This window comes from Dermacentor albipictus, chromosome 1 (genome assembly GCF_038994185.2).
Source record: "Dermacentor albipictus isolate Rhodes 1998 colony chromosome 1, USDA_Dalb.pri_finalv2, whole genome shotgun sequence".
In the NCBI taxonomy this organism is placed as follows: Eukaryota; Metazoa; Arthropoda; class Arachnida; order Ixodida; family Ixodidae; genus Dermacentor; species Dermacentor albipictus.
The window spans coordinates 134353629-134370930 of NC_091821.1; the positions used below are offsets into that span (position 1 = coordinate 134353629).

General features: G+C 45.4%; 1 protein-coding gene across 4 annotated transcripts in view; it reads left to right on the plus strand.

The window, feature by feature from the left end:
- Positions 1-16762, plus strand: part of LOC135896064 (alpha-tocopherol transfer protein-like) — a 51988-nt gene extending 35226 nt beyond the window's left edge. For 3 of the 4 annotated variants that reach the window (XM_065424393.2, XM_065424395.1, XM_065424394.2), the window contains exons 3-6: positions 3940-4179; positions 9024-9217; positions 13786-13896; positions 16251-16762. In XM_065424393.2, coding sequence (XP_065280465.1) covers positions 3940-4179; positions 9024-9217; positions 13786-13896; positions 16251-16475 — 770 coding nt within the window. In that variant the 3' untranslated portion in view covers positions 16476-16762. The remainder of the gene's footprint in view (positions 1-3939; positions 4180-9023; positions 9218-13785; positions 13897-16250) is intronic. The other variant, XM_065424396.2, reaches the window with a different exon arrangement.
- The last annotated feature ends 540 nt before the right edge of the window (positions 16763-17302 follow it).

The following is a 17302-nucleotide window of genomic DNA, read 5'->3' on the forward strand; positions in this document are numbered from 1 at the left end:
GAACATGGCAGAACACGACACGATAAATTCGAGTCGTGTCGGCTTGTAGGACGGAATCTAATGCGAGTCGCAATGACGGCTGAGGAGTGGGATCATTTGGGGTGGGGTGTCTAGACTCACTGAGGGGAGAGGGCATACTCACGCTATATACGGCCTCCGAGTACGCGGGAGCGCGTCCATATCTTCTTTATTGTTCAGACGAAAACCTTAGGCGACTCATGGGACAAAAAAATCCGATGTTCGGCATTACGCCGTCCGGTGTTGTGGCACCAACATTCATAGGGAGTTGAACCCTCAACCTTTGGTGTTAAGGCGAACTTAAGACTCGCAACCTTTTGGTAGGACTCGAACCCTCAAATTTTGGTGGGAGTAGAGCCCGCTACCTGTGATGTTAATTAAGGCGAATTTAATGAAGACTCGCGACCTTTGGTGGGAGTCGAACCCACGACCTTTGGTGTTAATTAGGGCGAAATAGGCCATAAATTTCTTTACAAGAAAGCGTGAAGCCGATGCGAAGAAGTGTCAGCACGACCTGTGGTGTTAAGGCACAGTTAATTATGATATAGTTAATTAAGGCACTCGAGCCCACGACCTTTGGTGGGATTCGAGCCCAATTGGAGATATGGGCGAACCGGCCATATCTCCAAGTCAAATTTCAATTGACATCATCAAGGTCGAGAGTCGAATCCACTACCTTTGGTGGGAGTCGAACCCATGACCTATGGTGTTAACAAAGGCAAAGTTGATTAAGGCACTCGGACCCACGACCCAACACGGAGACACGGGCGAACCAGCCATATCTTCAAGTTGGATTCCAATTGACATCGTGAAGGACGAGAGTCGAATTCACCACCTTTGGTGTTAATTAAGGCGAATTTAATTAAGGTACGGTTAATTAATGTAGTGTTAATTAAGGGACCCGAACCCACGACCTTCGGTGGGATAAAATAAGTAATATGGAGTAACAACGCATTAGAATGAAAATGTCAAGTAATGTAATGAATGTCTCGTGAGCGGGCAGGCTAGCTTCGCCTCCATTCTTTTCAGCGTATACGCTAAAGTGACTGTCATCTTTTTGCGATAGCAATTATGCGGACACTCCAAGCGAATTTTCGCCATCGCCGTCACCGTGATGTTCAGTATAACGTCCAAGTGCGACAAGATTGCGCCTTGCGTGTCCTGTGCGGCGGGCGCGAGGGAAAGCGTGCTGAGGTGAGCCGGGAAACACGGTGGCTTGATGCGCGCTGTCTTCCCGCGTGACCAATGTCGGAGGCCACATTAGAGAGTTTTAGCAGAGCGTTTACCGTCCGCTCCGCTCAGACCGGCCTATCGCAACAATTGGCACGCAGCCGCTCAGCAAAACGCTACTGGGACGCGCGTGCGCACAGCACACATAGCGGCAGCGGAACGTGGGACGCTGACCACGTTCCGCTACAAACCTGATTTAGCGGTGCGTCAGGGGGCGTGTAGTTGCTTTCGTAATCGTTTTACCGCCAAGCTGAGAGCACGTCAGTGGCGTCTCTGGGAGACGCGCTTGTTAGATAAGCGAAATCAATGCATTCTATGCAGCCACCGGCGCGCGTGAAACGTGTGCGGAGCGGAGCGCAAGCAAACGCTCTGCTAAAACTGTCTATTATCAAGCGCGCGCTAGGGGAAGAAGAGCGCGTCTCTTCTAGCCCAACCGTGGCTATACATGGCTATCTGCGTGGCTGAGCGCGTACGCGGCCCGCGCGCCGTATTTTGGAGGTAGTCTGCGGCGGGTGCAAATCAAGGGCGAGCAGAGATTACTTGTGGCTTTATGCGCGATGTCTTCATGCGCGCCTACTGTTGGAGGTTGCGTGCTCTGATGTTTCGAAGACGCGCTGTGAAGCGAGAGGCAACACGGAACGATTGCTCGCCGCCGCCGGCGCTCTTCTCACTTCAGTGTTGACAACGAATACTCACGGTCATCCAGTGAGATCTGTTCATGTTTGCCTTGCACGCGGGACACCGTGCTTGTTAATTTAATGTTTAAATACAGCGCTAAAGACCTACACTGGACAACAGAATAGAGGATGGGACACACACGGCGCTTCTTAAAAAAAAGAAAGGATAGAGCTGTGTGTGTCCCATCTTCTATTCTGTTGTCCGGTGTACGTCTTTAGCGCTGTTCTTAAACATATTATGGAAAACCACCAACTCGCCCAAACTGCCGTTCTTCTTCGGTTGTTAATTTAATCAGTAAGCGAATGTTTACTGCAGTCTATATGGCCGATTAAACTGCGAACCTTATTTCGTGTAGTTGTCAAATGCTTTGATATCGCTAGCAATGTTTTGCTCCTTGGGCGAAACTGCGACTTTCTAAATGTGAAAAATTGGAAGTTCGGCCTAGGTGGGTCCCGCTACCCTAAATCTCAGGTAAATAAAAATATATTGATAATACAAATTGTCAAGTCTATAACTAAATGACAAAACATTAACAGAGCAAGTACGTGGATCACGGCGAAAATAAAGAGCATGTGCAGGTAATGTGAAAATAGAGAAAATGAAATATGCACATTAACTGCAGTTCGCAAGGAATTTATCTATTCACTGTCTATATACGGGAAGATCTCGTAGAGCCAATCTCGGTTTGTTGGGGCACGACAAAGGCGCCCATTGTCTGCCCAGAGTATGGGCGCTTGTTTCGAAGTGTTCAGACGACTGCGAAAGATCTCGCGCTGCTTGTCATCTTGTGGGCACTCAACGAGACTATGCTCAACAGAATCTTCTATTATGCTGCGGTGCGGGCACTCAGATGTGCTTTTCTTTAAACGTTGCGAGAAGTGCGGCGTATAGGCTACCCCAAGGTGCGTAAGTGGTGCAAAAGCGCGTGTACAATCTTCGAGAGTGATTTACCTCTCCCGTACGACTCCCTTCGACAGCGGACGACATTGAGCACCGTGTCCCGACTCCCTAAAATGCGGCAAATGCAGTTACAACTGCACTTGCACATTCTAGGGTGTCAGAAGACAGCAGTGCCGTTCAAACGTCGCAGATGGCAAGTCGGGAGGGATGATGACCTCGCCTTCCCGAGAGTAGGGTAGCCTACCGGTCATGTCCTTGGTTAACCTCCCAACCTTCCCCTCTTCGTTTCTCTCTCGCCGGACCCGTCAGCTGATTCGACTCGCAGTTGTCGGGTTCGCGCGAACGAGGCTCGCATAGCGCAACCTGAACCATGACGATCACTTCACCGACAGTTCGGAAGTCGCGACCTGTCGTCCGCGGTTCCTGGTGGGCTCTTTCATGTTTGGTGGGCTGCAGCTTGACTAAAGGCAACTAAATGCACATAAAAGAGTAGGGTAGTCTCGTGCAACGTTACGCAATTATGTAAATCAGGGGTCGGATTCCCTAACATTTTCGTTCATAAGAACTGTTAATGGCGCCTTCACAACTATTTCTGCGTTGTCATGGTCGACTAGCGCCAGTTTTAGCGCCGATCGACCATTCTTGAGTACGAACAGCTTTCTTCGTACTGCTGGCGCGCGGTTAACAGGGATTTCGCAAGTGGGATTACTTTCATACCTTGATAAGGCAGATAATTAGACCAGAGGGACTTCGAAGTACGTAAAACTATAGGGAAACACCAACTGAGTCACTAGCAAAAATTAAAATGTTTCATGTTGTCAATTTTTTCCCCCAAACGCTATTGGAAAACAGGTGACATTCAAACCGTCCGTAAGATGAACAGATGGTGACGTCGCTAACAAGACTGTATTCTACGAGGGAAAAAACAACGTTGATTCCGTGTGAATTTCTTTTGTTTGGGAGCTGCAGCAGGAATGATTCTGCATAAAAAAAGGTGGCAGGATCCAATACTGCAAGTATTTAAATGGAGCCTTGTCATGGATTCAAATACATCAATGCACCATTCCGTTAAAAAACAACGTTTCTAATCCGTCATTTTCTCGCCCGATCTAGCCGAGCCCGGACTCAACTGGCACAACGACCCTGACTTTCTGCTCCGGTTTCTCCGTGTGCGGAAGTACAATGTTGAGGCAGCATTGAAGAGCATCACAAAGTACTACCGCGTCCGGGACAACTGTCGGGAAATTTTTGACGACTTCAGACCTTCAACTGTTGTTCCAGAGTGTAGAGATATAGCAGCTGTTCTACCTCACCGAGATGCTCAAGGGCGGCAAATTGTGCTGATTAGAAGTGGTGAGCACATGCCATTGACTTTTTTACCTTCGTCGCTGAAAGCAGTCATTCATGGGTTAGCACGTGTTTAGCGCCAGTTTTGAAAGATTAATAGCGCACTTCGCGTTTTTTTTTTTTTGGGGGGGGGGGGAGAGACATTTACTATTCTAGAATTTCCTACTGGTTCTAATGGATGTCATTTGATCACACCAAACGTACACCATGCATGAATACGCTAATTTCTTGATATTACACTAACTTAGAAAAGTTCGGCAGCATGCTCCACTCTTGTAACACGTGAAGGCGAAAGCCTGCTGCACAAGTGGTAATGCATTAAGTTATACCATAGGAGGGGTCAGACTTCTTGCAAGACATAACGAGCCGCAGTGCGAAGTACACGTGTGGCAAGCCGTTGTCTGCGAGCTTTGGCCTCCTCTCTACGCTGCCGTCTCACATTGTCGCTTTGCTGCTTTCGCAGTTCGGCTCGTTTTCAACGCTTAGCTGTGGCTTCGCGCGCTCGTATAGCGGTATCAGACTCGCTCCAACAACGTTAGTCTTCTATTTTACGCTGCATCCTCTCGCCAGGTGAATGCAGCATTCGCGGTCAAACGCATTGCTTCCACCGCTTCGCAAGTAGCACCTCGTTTCTCGCTTGGCGAGCATCCTCGCCCGTATACATATATATATAGCGCACTTCCTAGGGGAGTATGCAATGCTTTACTGATGGTTCGGGTGCTTGTTTTAAGCTTGTTCGTTATAGAAACGTATACTGGGTATGAGCCATTGCATCTTTGCTTGCTTACCGGGGTATAAGCAATTGCTGATGATGATATTTTTTGTACCAGTCGAGTCGATTAGATGCCGCGTTTTTTTTTTTTTGGGGGGGGGGGGGTGAACCATTCCAACGAGCTACTTAAGGCTTTCGCCTTAATATCAAGTATGCGTGCGTACGTAGTGGTTCCAGACACGACACACTGCGGCTTTCCCTTCAATACTAGCCCTGCAATTAAAAATTTCCGCAATTACAAACAGTGATGTAAATCGCTATGCGAGACTAATCGGTGAAATTGTCAGTGATGAAGCGAACAAAGGAATTCGTCAACGTCGGAACCGAAACGACGAAATAATATTCTGAGGTATTGTCGGAAGTTATATCGGTCACCGCTTAGGTTTACATACACTTCCATCACCTTGTATATTTAAACAGTTGCAAACTGATGTAGAATTTCACGTCCGAAAACTGAGTGATGCGTGAGGAGCGCCGTACAGGGTAAAGTTTGACCACTTGAGGTTCCTTTACGTTCCCGTTAACTGAGCGAAACGAGCGTTTCTGCATTGCCCTCCTGCCGGAATGCGCCCACCGCAACCGAAAATCAAACAAGTGTTTTAAAAGTGTCGATCACGTAATTTCGAAACATGTTAGAGGTGAGAGCCGTGTCAGCTATATAAATACTTACACATCAAACACTACTCCCTGTGCAAAACACTTTTTCTCTGCGCAAAATTTTATGATATGATAAAGTATAGACAGTGAATCATAGGACAAAATTAAATGGGCAAGCGTTTGGATTCTCATGAACGTTCGACCATATATAGAAAAGAGTACCGCTGCGTTCGTGATGTGCGTTTGGGCGAGAATTCGTTTCCTTGCTCAAAGTCTTGTTTTTTTCCAATGCGATTAGATATTTGCAGAAAATAGAGTTTAAGCGCTTGTGTCGTCAGTTCATGGGCACCAGAAGCGCTAGCTTTTCGTGCCCAATAAAGTGCCTTCACACGCGTGCCCAGGCTGTGCGTATAAAAGACGTGTGTATGAAGGATCCAGAGTGCCCAAAATTTCTGGTCATTTGTGATTCATGTCAGCGTTCAGCACTACTTTTTTTTATTATGCAAAAAAAGGTGAGGCGTGCAGACAGGACACAAGAGAAGAGAAGTGGACAACACGAACGCCGACTATCAACTGAAGGGAGCACAGACGCGAAAAAAGAAAGACACAAAACTCTTCTGCGCATGCTCTGGAATGGTATCACCACGTCAGTCGGGTACATGTGCCTGTCTACGTGAGAGATAGCTGTTAAGGCACTTAATATCTACCTTATGTAAAATAATCGAAGGTTGACTCACGCAGGCACATCCACCATTATAGATATGCCATGCCTCTACCATAAGACGCGTATCTTCATCCTTGTGCCTGTACAATATCGCGCATTCATCTAACTCTGGCGTGCAGTTACAATCTTGGCGATGTAGGGAAAGAGTAGAAAGCGATCCACCGGTTAACGACCTTTTATGTTCCCATTAGCCTCTGATTGATACACCGCCCCATTTGCCGTACGTAGAACTCGCCACAGCTAAAGAGAACTTTATAAACCACACCCGTACGACTGCCAGTAAAACTGTTGTTCTTATTGTGCTTCACTGGACAAATATCTGTTCTTTTTCTGCCTTTTACCTGCTCATTTTTTTCTCTGCACAGCAGCGCATATCTTACCTAGCATATTGGGGGCAGTGAAAGCAACATTAACATCATATCTACTTGCAACTTTTTTAAGCCTGTGCGATACTGAATGAATGTATGGAACAGCCACTACTCTTTTTTTTGCTATTACTGCTTTCTGTATTCACGTCCTTTTCCCCTCGAAACCGACTTCTTTAGGCATTCAGCGACAGTGTCCACTGTTACGCTAAGATAACCTGCTTTTTATAGGCGCCGGACCTGTGCATTAAAACTGGCGCTCATTTTGTGCATGCAGGATCTCGTGAGAGAAGACTTAAGGCACGACATGGCAATTCCGTTTTTTACTACTTTGGAATGCTTGGATTGAAAGTTTAACAACGGCTTCGAAGACCTTGGGGAGTATATATTGCCAACAAACGTGATTTTGTTCGAAGACCAAGGAAATGTCTAGAAACTGAATTAGGCGTCGCTGAGGAAATTCCTTGGCAAACTTTAATCCTCCATAAAGTTTAAATTGCTCACTTACTAAGGTAGCAGCGGAATCGAATTCTTCTCTATTGCAGAAAATCAGGTAATCATCAACGTAACGAAATATCTTGATAACGCAATCACCTAAGGGTTTCTCTAAGCAGCTGTCAACTTTACTCAGGTAAATATCGCTAAGAATAGGGGCAACCTTTGAGCCAATACAAATGCCTGATTTCTGCAGAAACATGCCATGTCTCCTCCCAATCAGCTAAGTACATTGAAAGAATTTCTAGAAAAGCTCCCGTGGAAACACCGCATCTGTCAATAACAGCCGACTCTTGCACTTGTTCTTTAATGCACTCATTTACGGAATTTAGCAACTCGTCATGCGGCAAGGAGTAATACAGGTCTTCGATATCCATGCTAAAGGCTGTACAATCACCAGGATTTTCCTCTCTCAAATACTGAGCTAGTGCCTGAGAATTACGCAAGCAAAAGGTGTTTGAAAAAACGAGTGAAGCTAAGCAGTTCTGTAGGTAACTATAGCGACACAGATCTGCCACGTCCCTTTTTCTGACACCATAGCACGAAAAAGAATTTCTTGCTTATGGGTCTTCGCCGAGAAAAATAGTTCTAAGGTGAGGGATTTTGCTTTCTTGACATTAGAGACAACCCTATCAATATTATGCCTTGACAGGAGGTCAATCGCACGTTGCTAAACTGCCGAGGGCTTGAGTTTTACTGGCTGTAAATTCTTTTCTATGGCTGAAATCGCTTTTTCTGAAAACATGTCATCTGGCATAATTACGAAATAACCTTTCTTGTCAGATATTACTGGTCTAAGTTTATGTTCTACAAGGTAATTAACTAACGGTCGGACAGGGTCAGACGTCTTAAAATGAGAATTTGATTGTTTAATGCTTGCAATGCAATCTGAAATACAGTGCGAGCGTTCTTCTTGCGGGACGAACCTGGTTATGCAGCGTGGTATGCTTAAAACGTCAACGGGTTTTATGTTAGGCTTAAAACAGCGCTTAGGACCTAAAGCAAGGGTTTTTCTATGGGTATTACTTACGATGGCGTCTCCAAAAACCAGTACGTTATTTAAGGGTGAATTATTAGAAAGATGTTACCTCTTACTTTGTTGAAGCTCTGGAAGTTTCATCCTCCACAAAACGTCCACGTGTTGCTCGGCTAACCTGTTCCAATCGGCGTAAAGGCGGTTCCAATGATGACCGTCTCCCAGAGCCTCGCAACGGACCTTTAACCACTCCTGATAGAATTCAACTTGGCGCCATGATTCAGCAGAAAGAATAGCTTCAAGCCTCCTGGCATTTCCAGTTGATGGTTGAAGGAAGCCGCACATCATTTGAACTTCCAATGGGACTACACGATTACGAGTAAACCACGACATGGTTCTAGCGCGGAAGATGCATGTCGCAATTAAAGAAGCTAACGAAGCAGGATTGTGCAGAAGGGGAACATGGAAAAGGGCTCAGAGTACTAGAAATGAAGCTTAGAACGACAGAAAGCTGAGCTACTTGGTAAGGATTCATTATGCAAAAAAAAAAGGCTGCCTTCAGTTGCGCTCCCTTCAGTTGATAGTCGGCGTTCGTGTTGTCCACTTCTCTTCTCTTGTCCTGTCTGCATGCCTCACCTTTTTTAGCATAATGAATCCTTACCATACTAGTTCAGCTTTCTGTCGTCGTACTTTTTTTACGCACACACAGCAAACTCAATGCTGGAAGTAACGCGTTAATCTGTGCAAAGTGGTAAGGAACGTGTCCACTTTAGCCTGAGCTTTGAGTCCAGACCTGTTATTCGTGCTGAGCCGGTCGTCTGTAATGCTGCAGTGTCGTCAGAAAAGTGTACGTGTCGCCCACAATCGGCCATCGCCTTATCATTTTCTTCTTTTTCTTTTTTGTGGTGGTGGTGGTTTCAGGCATGTGGAACCCCACTTTGGTGCCGCAAATTGATGTACATCGAGCCTTTATGCTGTGTCTGAAGCACCTCGAGCGAAGCCCTTCAGGTCAAACGGCCGGCGTCGTTGTCATCAATGACTTCCAAGGGTTCGGTGTTGAGCACGCTAGGAACTGCAAATTGGGCCCAATGAAAGACCTAACGGACTACGTGCAGGTGGGCCCTTGTGCATTACCTTCGCTTCAGAACGAAAATTATGCAAATAGGAGGGCATATGGAAACGGATCACGCTATCCTCAGTGTTTGAAAAGTTGGGAAGCAATGTGGATGTTTGGGCTTGTTAGTTCGACATCATGGCAAATCTCAGCGCGCAGAAACAGACGGACAGAATGGGACGACCACGTGAGCTATCATCTGTTTGTGTTCCTTTCTGTCCAACTGTGTGTTTCTGCGCTACGATTTCTGATTTTGGGAAGAATGGATTGGTAGCGCTCTACCATTTCATGGTTCAAAATCTCTTATACGTGTCAGACACCATCTCAGATTTTCCTTCAAAGATTCTTGCCTTGTTGCTACATATTTTACAGAGCCGTTTGTAAAAGGTAGCCCTCCCTTCAATGCTTTTGAAGATTTGCCAGGACCGTTTTGATTTCAAACTTTGCTTTGCAATGACTGTAAAAATAAAATTTATTAAGAATATCGAAACATGCACCTTTGCAAAATGTAGAGCGCGCATGCTTATCAGGACCCTGTCCTTATATGTTATCAATTGCGCCAGTGAAAATACATCAGATGCATGTATTGGTACTTGTGCATGCGTCTAAGGATGATGAACATTGGCGGGCATTGTCATTTTCGTGTGGTCAGCTTGTTCATTCTGCAAGTCTTCGTAAAACTAACTCTCACTAATGGATAAATCCAAATGACCCGAAATGTTCATTCTTGTGTATAAAAATGCGTAGTTTTCGCACTGACTTGATCAAAGCAATAGTATGTCATGTGTTGCAGTAAACATCAATGGAATTTTATTCTGTATGTCACACAAACTTTGTTTTTGTGCGTGTGTGCGTTTTAAGCAGCCATTCCCTTTCTTTTTTTTCGTTCTGTTAGCCAATTTAGGCATAAAAGGATTGTTTATATTAATCCAGAATGTTCACAGCGGTTCCTTGGGGTTAAGTGCGTTCACTATTATTGGAGAAACGGCCAAAAAGGCTACACGGGACACTGACTAAAAGTGCGCACTGTAAATGCTCACCTTCTTGTAGTTTCTAACGAACATGTCTTTTGAAAGACTGCCTCTAGCAGACAGTGCATTTCTCCTGCATTCAGCTGCATGAATTACATGAAGGAGCGGGCTTTTCTTGCACAGTGAATCGCATTTTCCAATTACCTAATTAACACTGTTCCAATAGTAACTTTTTCATGATGTTTTTTCGGGTTAGATATTACAATTGAGAAATCAAAGACGGGAATCAATAAGTAAATTTCATTTAATAGGAATTCTAGGACTGGCTCCAGCTTCCACATGTTTGTCCCCAAGATTTGCTACGAAGTGCTGTGGCGTTCCATTTATTGTTTTCCACAAAAGCCTACTTTGTGCACTGCAGGTGAAAGCTAAATGGAACGCCAATGTATTTCGTATAGCAAATTTTGGCAACAGATTTCTCGGAACTGGCGCTAGCCTCAGAATTCGTTCTAGATTGACACTTTTTCTTCCATTCCGCACATATAAAGTAATAATTAAATGCTGAATTATAGAGTAACGTTGTAATTAGGTAATTGCATATTGCGATTTGTTGTGCAAGCAATGTCCGCCTCCTCTAGTAACCTACTACACGGCGGCATGAAGCGAGTGTTTAACGAAAATCCTCGGAATTAAAAAAAAAAAGCGTTTGCTGTACTCTTCTTGTTAAATCGAACAAAAACTAGAAACATTGTATTGATTTCGGCGGGTTGGAATAGCAAATTGATAGCATGTAACCAGCGCTGAAAGGTCACTATAACCATATATAAGAACGTCGAAAAATACGCATGACGCAGCGCTGTCTTCCAACAAATGTCAATTTGAATTGTACATGCTTGCAGCTACGTTTAACGGATGCATAGTAAAGCAACCAAGAACCAAAGAAACAACAAACAAACAAAACATCTATGGGCACTTTGCTCAGCTAAACCACGATAGGCGAAAGCCTATATCTATGACTGCCTCTGTCGCTGTTGTCTGAACTGTTCTGCGAACGGACGTGGCGGCGAGCATGGGATGCAATCACAGCCATATGGCTGCAAGGCTTGTCGCCGATGTGCGCGCACCCCAACGCGCCCACTCGCACAGCACTACTGGCATGGCGCCTCTTCTCCTTGCTCCCTCGCCGGTGATCACCGCTTTCCTGCGTCCACCACGGACTGCGCCCGGACACTCATGAGCCAGTAAAGGCTTACACCTTAATAATAACGCTCGTAAACCATCTGCGCACGAGCGTGTGCAAAAGGGATGTGAAATCCGTAGCCACCTATCGTACCCTCACGATCTGGAAAGAAACGTCGGCTATTCGTCTGCAAGCTGTACTGACGCCATGCTTACGCATGCATAAGTCGCCCAGCCGCACTATCTACGCTGCCTCAGCCACAACGAATTATCTCCGCTACAGCGCGGTGTCCTCCCAAGATGTAGCACGTACGCGAAGGGCGCAGCAAACCTTCTACACTGTAGAAATTATAAAATTTGACAACAATCATGAGGTATGGGGGGCTCATCCCTATGTATGCATTTAAACCCGAAAACCTAACGTCACATGTTTGTGTCAAGTGTCTCTCTATTTCTCCTTAATTAGACGGAACATTAGTAGTTCTCAACCGACGCTGCCAACAGTAGATCACTGCCATATTACAAGTGTAAGAATTCAATTCAGCATTACTATCATTATGAGTAAATCCGTGCTGCTGCCCAAGCATGACAAAACGGTAAAGTTACGTTTGGAAGGTTCCGCTACTGAAGCCCGACAGCTGACTTGGCACTTTTTGCGAACCTAATTATTGCCAGCGTATCCAAGTGTCGTGTAGAAGGAGGCGTGACTTGGTCAGTTCATGGGCTAGTAAATGCAGTATCATCCTAAACTTTCTTTTTAATTCTTGGGTTCTACGCGCCAAAACCACTATATATACATCCTAAACTACGTCACATTTGATATGTTTATCTTTTGACAGTTTCTACTGTTTTGCAGGCATATATAGATGCTGTGAGCCGGCGCAAGGCAGCGGTAGTTGGAGATTGACGGGAGAGGCTTTCGCCTTGCAACGAACATAAAATAGACTTGGGATGATGAGGTTGATGATTTTTTACTGTGCGTGCGTGTGCGCGTCCCTGGCCCACATCACACAATTGCCTTGCTCTCTATATTGCCAAAATTAGGTAAATGACCACCATAATTAATTCCAGTCTGTTTTTTTTTTATTGAGACTGAAATGTATCCCTGTCAAGAATATGCTATACCTACATATACTGTGTTGTAAAGTGTGCGACGGCGAGCTGTTGCTTCGACAAGGCTTGTAACGGTAAACGGCGTAAGGGATCCGCCGTGGTTGCTTAGTTGCTTCGGTGTTGAGCTGCAGAGCACGAGGTCACGTGATCGAATAACGGCCCCAGCGGCCGCATTTCGATAGGGGCGAAATGCGAAACACCCGTGTACTTAGACTTAGGTGCACGTTAAAGAACCCCAAGCAGCCCGAATTTCCGGAGTCCCCCAATACGGCATGCCTCATAATCAGATCGTGGTCCTGGCACGTAAAGCACTATAAATTAAAAAAAAAGGCAAGGATAAGGAACACATACCACGAAGCGCTAGCTGACTAATAACTGAAGAGCTCTACTGTGAACAAGGGAGTAAGTAGCTTGAAGTAGGTAAAGGCAAGGCGCAGAAGACCAGGACTTAGGAAGAACACAAACGACAAGACGCCCGTCTTGTCGTTTGTGTTCTTCTTCCTAAGTCCTGGTCTTCTGCGCCTTGCCTTTACCTACTTCAAGCATGAACCAACTAGCCCAAGCAAGAGTTTTACTGGAGTAAGTAGCACTAACAACCTACACGTGAAAGCATGAACTACCTGCCACGGCAACTCAGTGGCTATGGCGCTGCGCTGCTGTGCGCAAGGTCGCGGGTTCGATGGAGGCGAAATGCCGAAATTGCTCGTGACTGTGCATTGGGTGCACGTTAAAAACCCCGGGCGATGATTAAAATTAACCCGGAGTCCCCCACTACGGTGTGCCTCATAATCAGATCATTGTTTAATTACGTAAAACTCCAGAATTCAGTTTCTCTTCCTTTTTTTCTTTTTAAGCATGATCTCCTATGACGCGTGAGAACATCTAAGCACGGAGGTTGCCTAACAAAAGAAAATATGCGGAGCCTTCTGCCCGCTAATATTACGATGCCCCGTCAAGCTACAAATACTTTTTTTCACATGTACGTTGTTAAAGCTATCTGTTCCTTTCGCAATAAAAACCTTCAGTTGTTTGTCAGCCCTTTGAGGTATATGTGTTCCTTCTTCGTGTCTTCATCTTCTGCCCTGTTTACTGTAACAATATAAATATAGTAAATGTTTGACTGTGTGTACATATTCTTACTAGTGCTTACGCTTCACTTTAGCCGCAACTTAAATTGATTTTTACATACGCTTACGACTATATTCCAGCTCTGTATTGTATTCGCGAGATTAAATGGTGTTTCATATCTAATTGCTTGATTAGTCAAATTGACCAGAGTGCATCGTCTGCCTGTTTCTTGTCCCAGGAAAGCATGCCGCTGCGTCTGCGGGCTGTGCACGTCGTGCGAGAGTCGAGGGGCTTCGACTTCTGCTTCGCGCTCGTGCGTCCGTTCTTGAAGAGCAAGATTATTCAGAGGGTGAGTGCGTGAAAAACGAGTGCGGCTACACGAAAGTGTTGAAAGCCAGTGGCGTAGACATACATGGAGAAGAGGGTACGACGACCCATTCCTTAATTTCTGACACTGCCATGTACAGTTTCTTTCTTTCTTTTCCTTGTTTAATGACTATACAGAATTTGTAAAAAATCACCTGCGGGAGTTAGTATAATTTTGATCCTTAAACTAGATTGCCGAAGGAAACGGACATTACTTGCATGAGAAATCGAAATACAGAATCAACAAATTCACAAGAAATTGTGAAGTTTTCAACTAAGCACCTTACGGCACATATTGCAATTTACGAATTGTAGCCGGCGATTTCGCAAGGCGTATACACTTGGAACGAATTCCCAGGATGACACAAGTTTCTCGAGACATTCATTTCCAAAGTGTGGGACGATCGAAATACATGGGCGTTCCAGTTATTTTTGTGCTTCAGTGCATAAAACGGCGTTTTATTAAAGTACGTGAAACAACAGCGCATTTTTACCGCAAGTTTGATAGTGCATGCCTCGAAACGAGTACCATCCTCATAATTCGGGAACTTCATGTTCAAGGCATTGAGACTGTAGTTAATATGACGCGTGGTTTCACCGGAAAAAAAGACATGAATAAAAACGGGTAGAACACATCCCATGATGACTGTCGACGGTAATGAGTTGGCATTAAATCAATATACCCACACACTGTATATTGTCACCGTCGAAACGAGCTATGTGTGAGGCGCAGTGGGATTCCTCTTTCGCGGTTCCCCGTGTCACGTGTACCTAGTTACCCAAGTTGGCGTCAAAGGAGTCCCGCTGCATTACACGCCTCATACGTTACTCATTTCGACAGTGGCAATAAGCTGTGTCGCTATATTTATTCACGGCTACCGCATTACCATCGACAGTCATCATGAGATGGGTTCTGTCACAATTTTTTTTCACAAATTGATTGTCAGTAGCGCCTATATGATTCAACCACTTTGCAATCGACCTTGGCAAACCTCTGGAACTTCCACAACAGTTAGTGAACACTGCGTCGTCAGACTGACTGTGCAACGTCAGCCGCACAACACCACATTTCATGACTGCATTTATAGTGTCGCGTACTGTCGAACGTGTTAACATGCGACAGGAAGCTTCTGTCTCCTCGATATAAATTTTCTGCAGCAGCACTGGTTTTGCGTTTTCATCCTGCCTGGGCCTTGTTTGCAGCAGTGTAGTACGTTTTCTCCGCTTGAGAACCATATGGCTTGGCTTTGGTAGCCGGCTTCACAGTAAGAGATATAAAAAACATTTCATTCGCAGTAACAGTAGTCCGGGTCGTCGAAGATGCGTGCTTTCGGTTGCATCTGGAATACGTGATGCATAGATGAGACTCTGTTAAGCGATGTTCCTTCTCGGTTCAGCACAAGCGTCAATCTTCGCGCCATAGAACCTCACTTCTTTATCTCGACACTGGGGATGTTCGCTCGTTTGCGCTCTCACAACACTTTTTCCTCGAAGGCTGACGCTCAGTGTTATGGAAGATGGCAACTGATGGATGTTGGGGTCGAAGACGTCCATGCCGACTCGAATATAGCGGTGTATCTGAACGCATTTGCGTCCTGTTATACACATAGGCCGAGCTTTCTCAAGACTCTCCACTTGAATTAGAATGGGTTTAATCAAGCACTGCTGTCTTGCGTCAGTTAAGGCAGTGTACGTTTCAGATGTGGCCGTCTGAATGCTAGTAGAAGTGGTGATGATAGTCGATGACTTTACCGCTTTACAACAGTCACTCTAGCTGGCATAAGGAAACGAGGTCCAAGTTCCATGACTGGAATGTTTCCGGAACACGTTGGTAAGTTCTTTTGAAGTGATAAATTGATTTCGATCGAACGGCTTTCAGACGCATTTCCTGGCTAAAAAAAACAAACGCATCCACGTCCGCTGCTTTGCTGCGACTGCGTAGCGTTGTCACATTAAAGGTAATCGGAATCGAAAAGAAAAAACACAGTTCGCATTCCTGCGTGCGTTTCTGTCGAAGAGAACTCGCCCATGGTTGCACTTTTGTCCTTCATTTGCAGGGATCACACTAAGACGTGCACTCTATTATTTGTCGTCTTTTACAGCAGCTGAGATTCATGCGATAGTTCTCCGCCTGTACATGAGTCGGACTTCGCAATAAGGCACAATAAAGCAATAAATGTATGCAGGAGGGATAAAAATGAAAGCGAATGCGACATGAGTGTTCATTGAAATACAGAGGTTTGGCTTTTTATCATGAAGTGTAACACCTATAACTTAACAAAGTCAAGTTCACATCAACGTCGTTTTCTTTTTGTTTCTTCTTTACGTACTTTTTAGATACACTTCCACGGACACAAGATGGAAGGGCTCCACGAACACGTTCCAGCCAGCATACTGCCCGAAGCTTACGGTGGTCTGGTGTCTGACAAAGTGTTTCAGAAGTTTTGGTGTCAACTGGAAGCCGAGGATCACTTTTTTGTAGAAGATAGTAAATACGGCTATGAGAGCGACAGCCGCGATACATCGTCGGAGCACACGAACATGATAGTAACACACCTGTGATATGAAGACGAATGCTGGTACGCGGACTGCCCAACCTTGGACCACTGATCCACGATTTTAGACATCGACGAATGTGACTACGTATTTTATGGGCGAGAATAACGCCGTATCTGGGCAGAATAACGGAAACACCAGTGCATGTGTTATTTGACCCACACTAATTGGTGACGGGGCCAGTCAAGCTGTTAAATGCAGCTTTTTTCCCATCACACCTAACCACGTTCATGTGCACTTTCATGTACCTGCCATGTGTTTGAATAAACTCAAACTCAAACTCAAAACTCAAACGCAAACTAATTGGAAGCATTTCAAGATTTTGCAAAAGTTCGAGAGTGCAACAGCGTGATCTGTGATGCGCAGCTATATCCACACCACGACCTTCCTTCGCGGCGTCCCCTTGTCAGCATTTTTGCAATCTTCCTAAAGCGCGCGTCTTCTTCTATTTACCATGTCATAGTAATTTCCCTGACATGAGGAGGAAGTGGATGTTGACTGCAGGCGTGTCTAGCCTTACTTAAATTGCCAGAAATTGCTCCATCTGAGCGCCTCTTTACATGAGTTTGATTAAGCTAGGCCAACAGGCACGTCGTTTAGTACCGCATCAAGTGAAGCCAGCGCGAGACAGGTGAACAAGACAATGCGCACAATGAGGTGGCATGCATCCAACCTTGGGCGCCATCCAGCGCACAAACCACCGCCCACCTAACGCATGCAAGGCCTTGAAATGAATCTGCTGAACGTTACCACCACCCTTGAGCGAAACCTACATCGCCGTCAAAAGCTAAGAGCATGAGACCGTTAAGACTGCCAGGACACCTTCTTCCTGA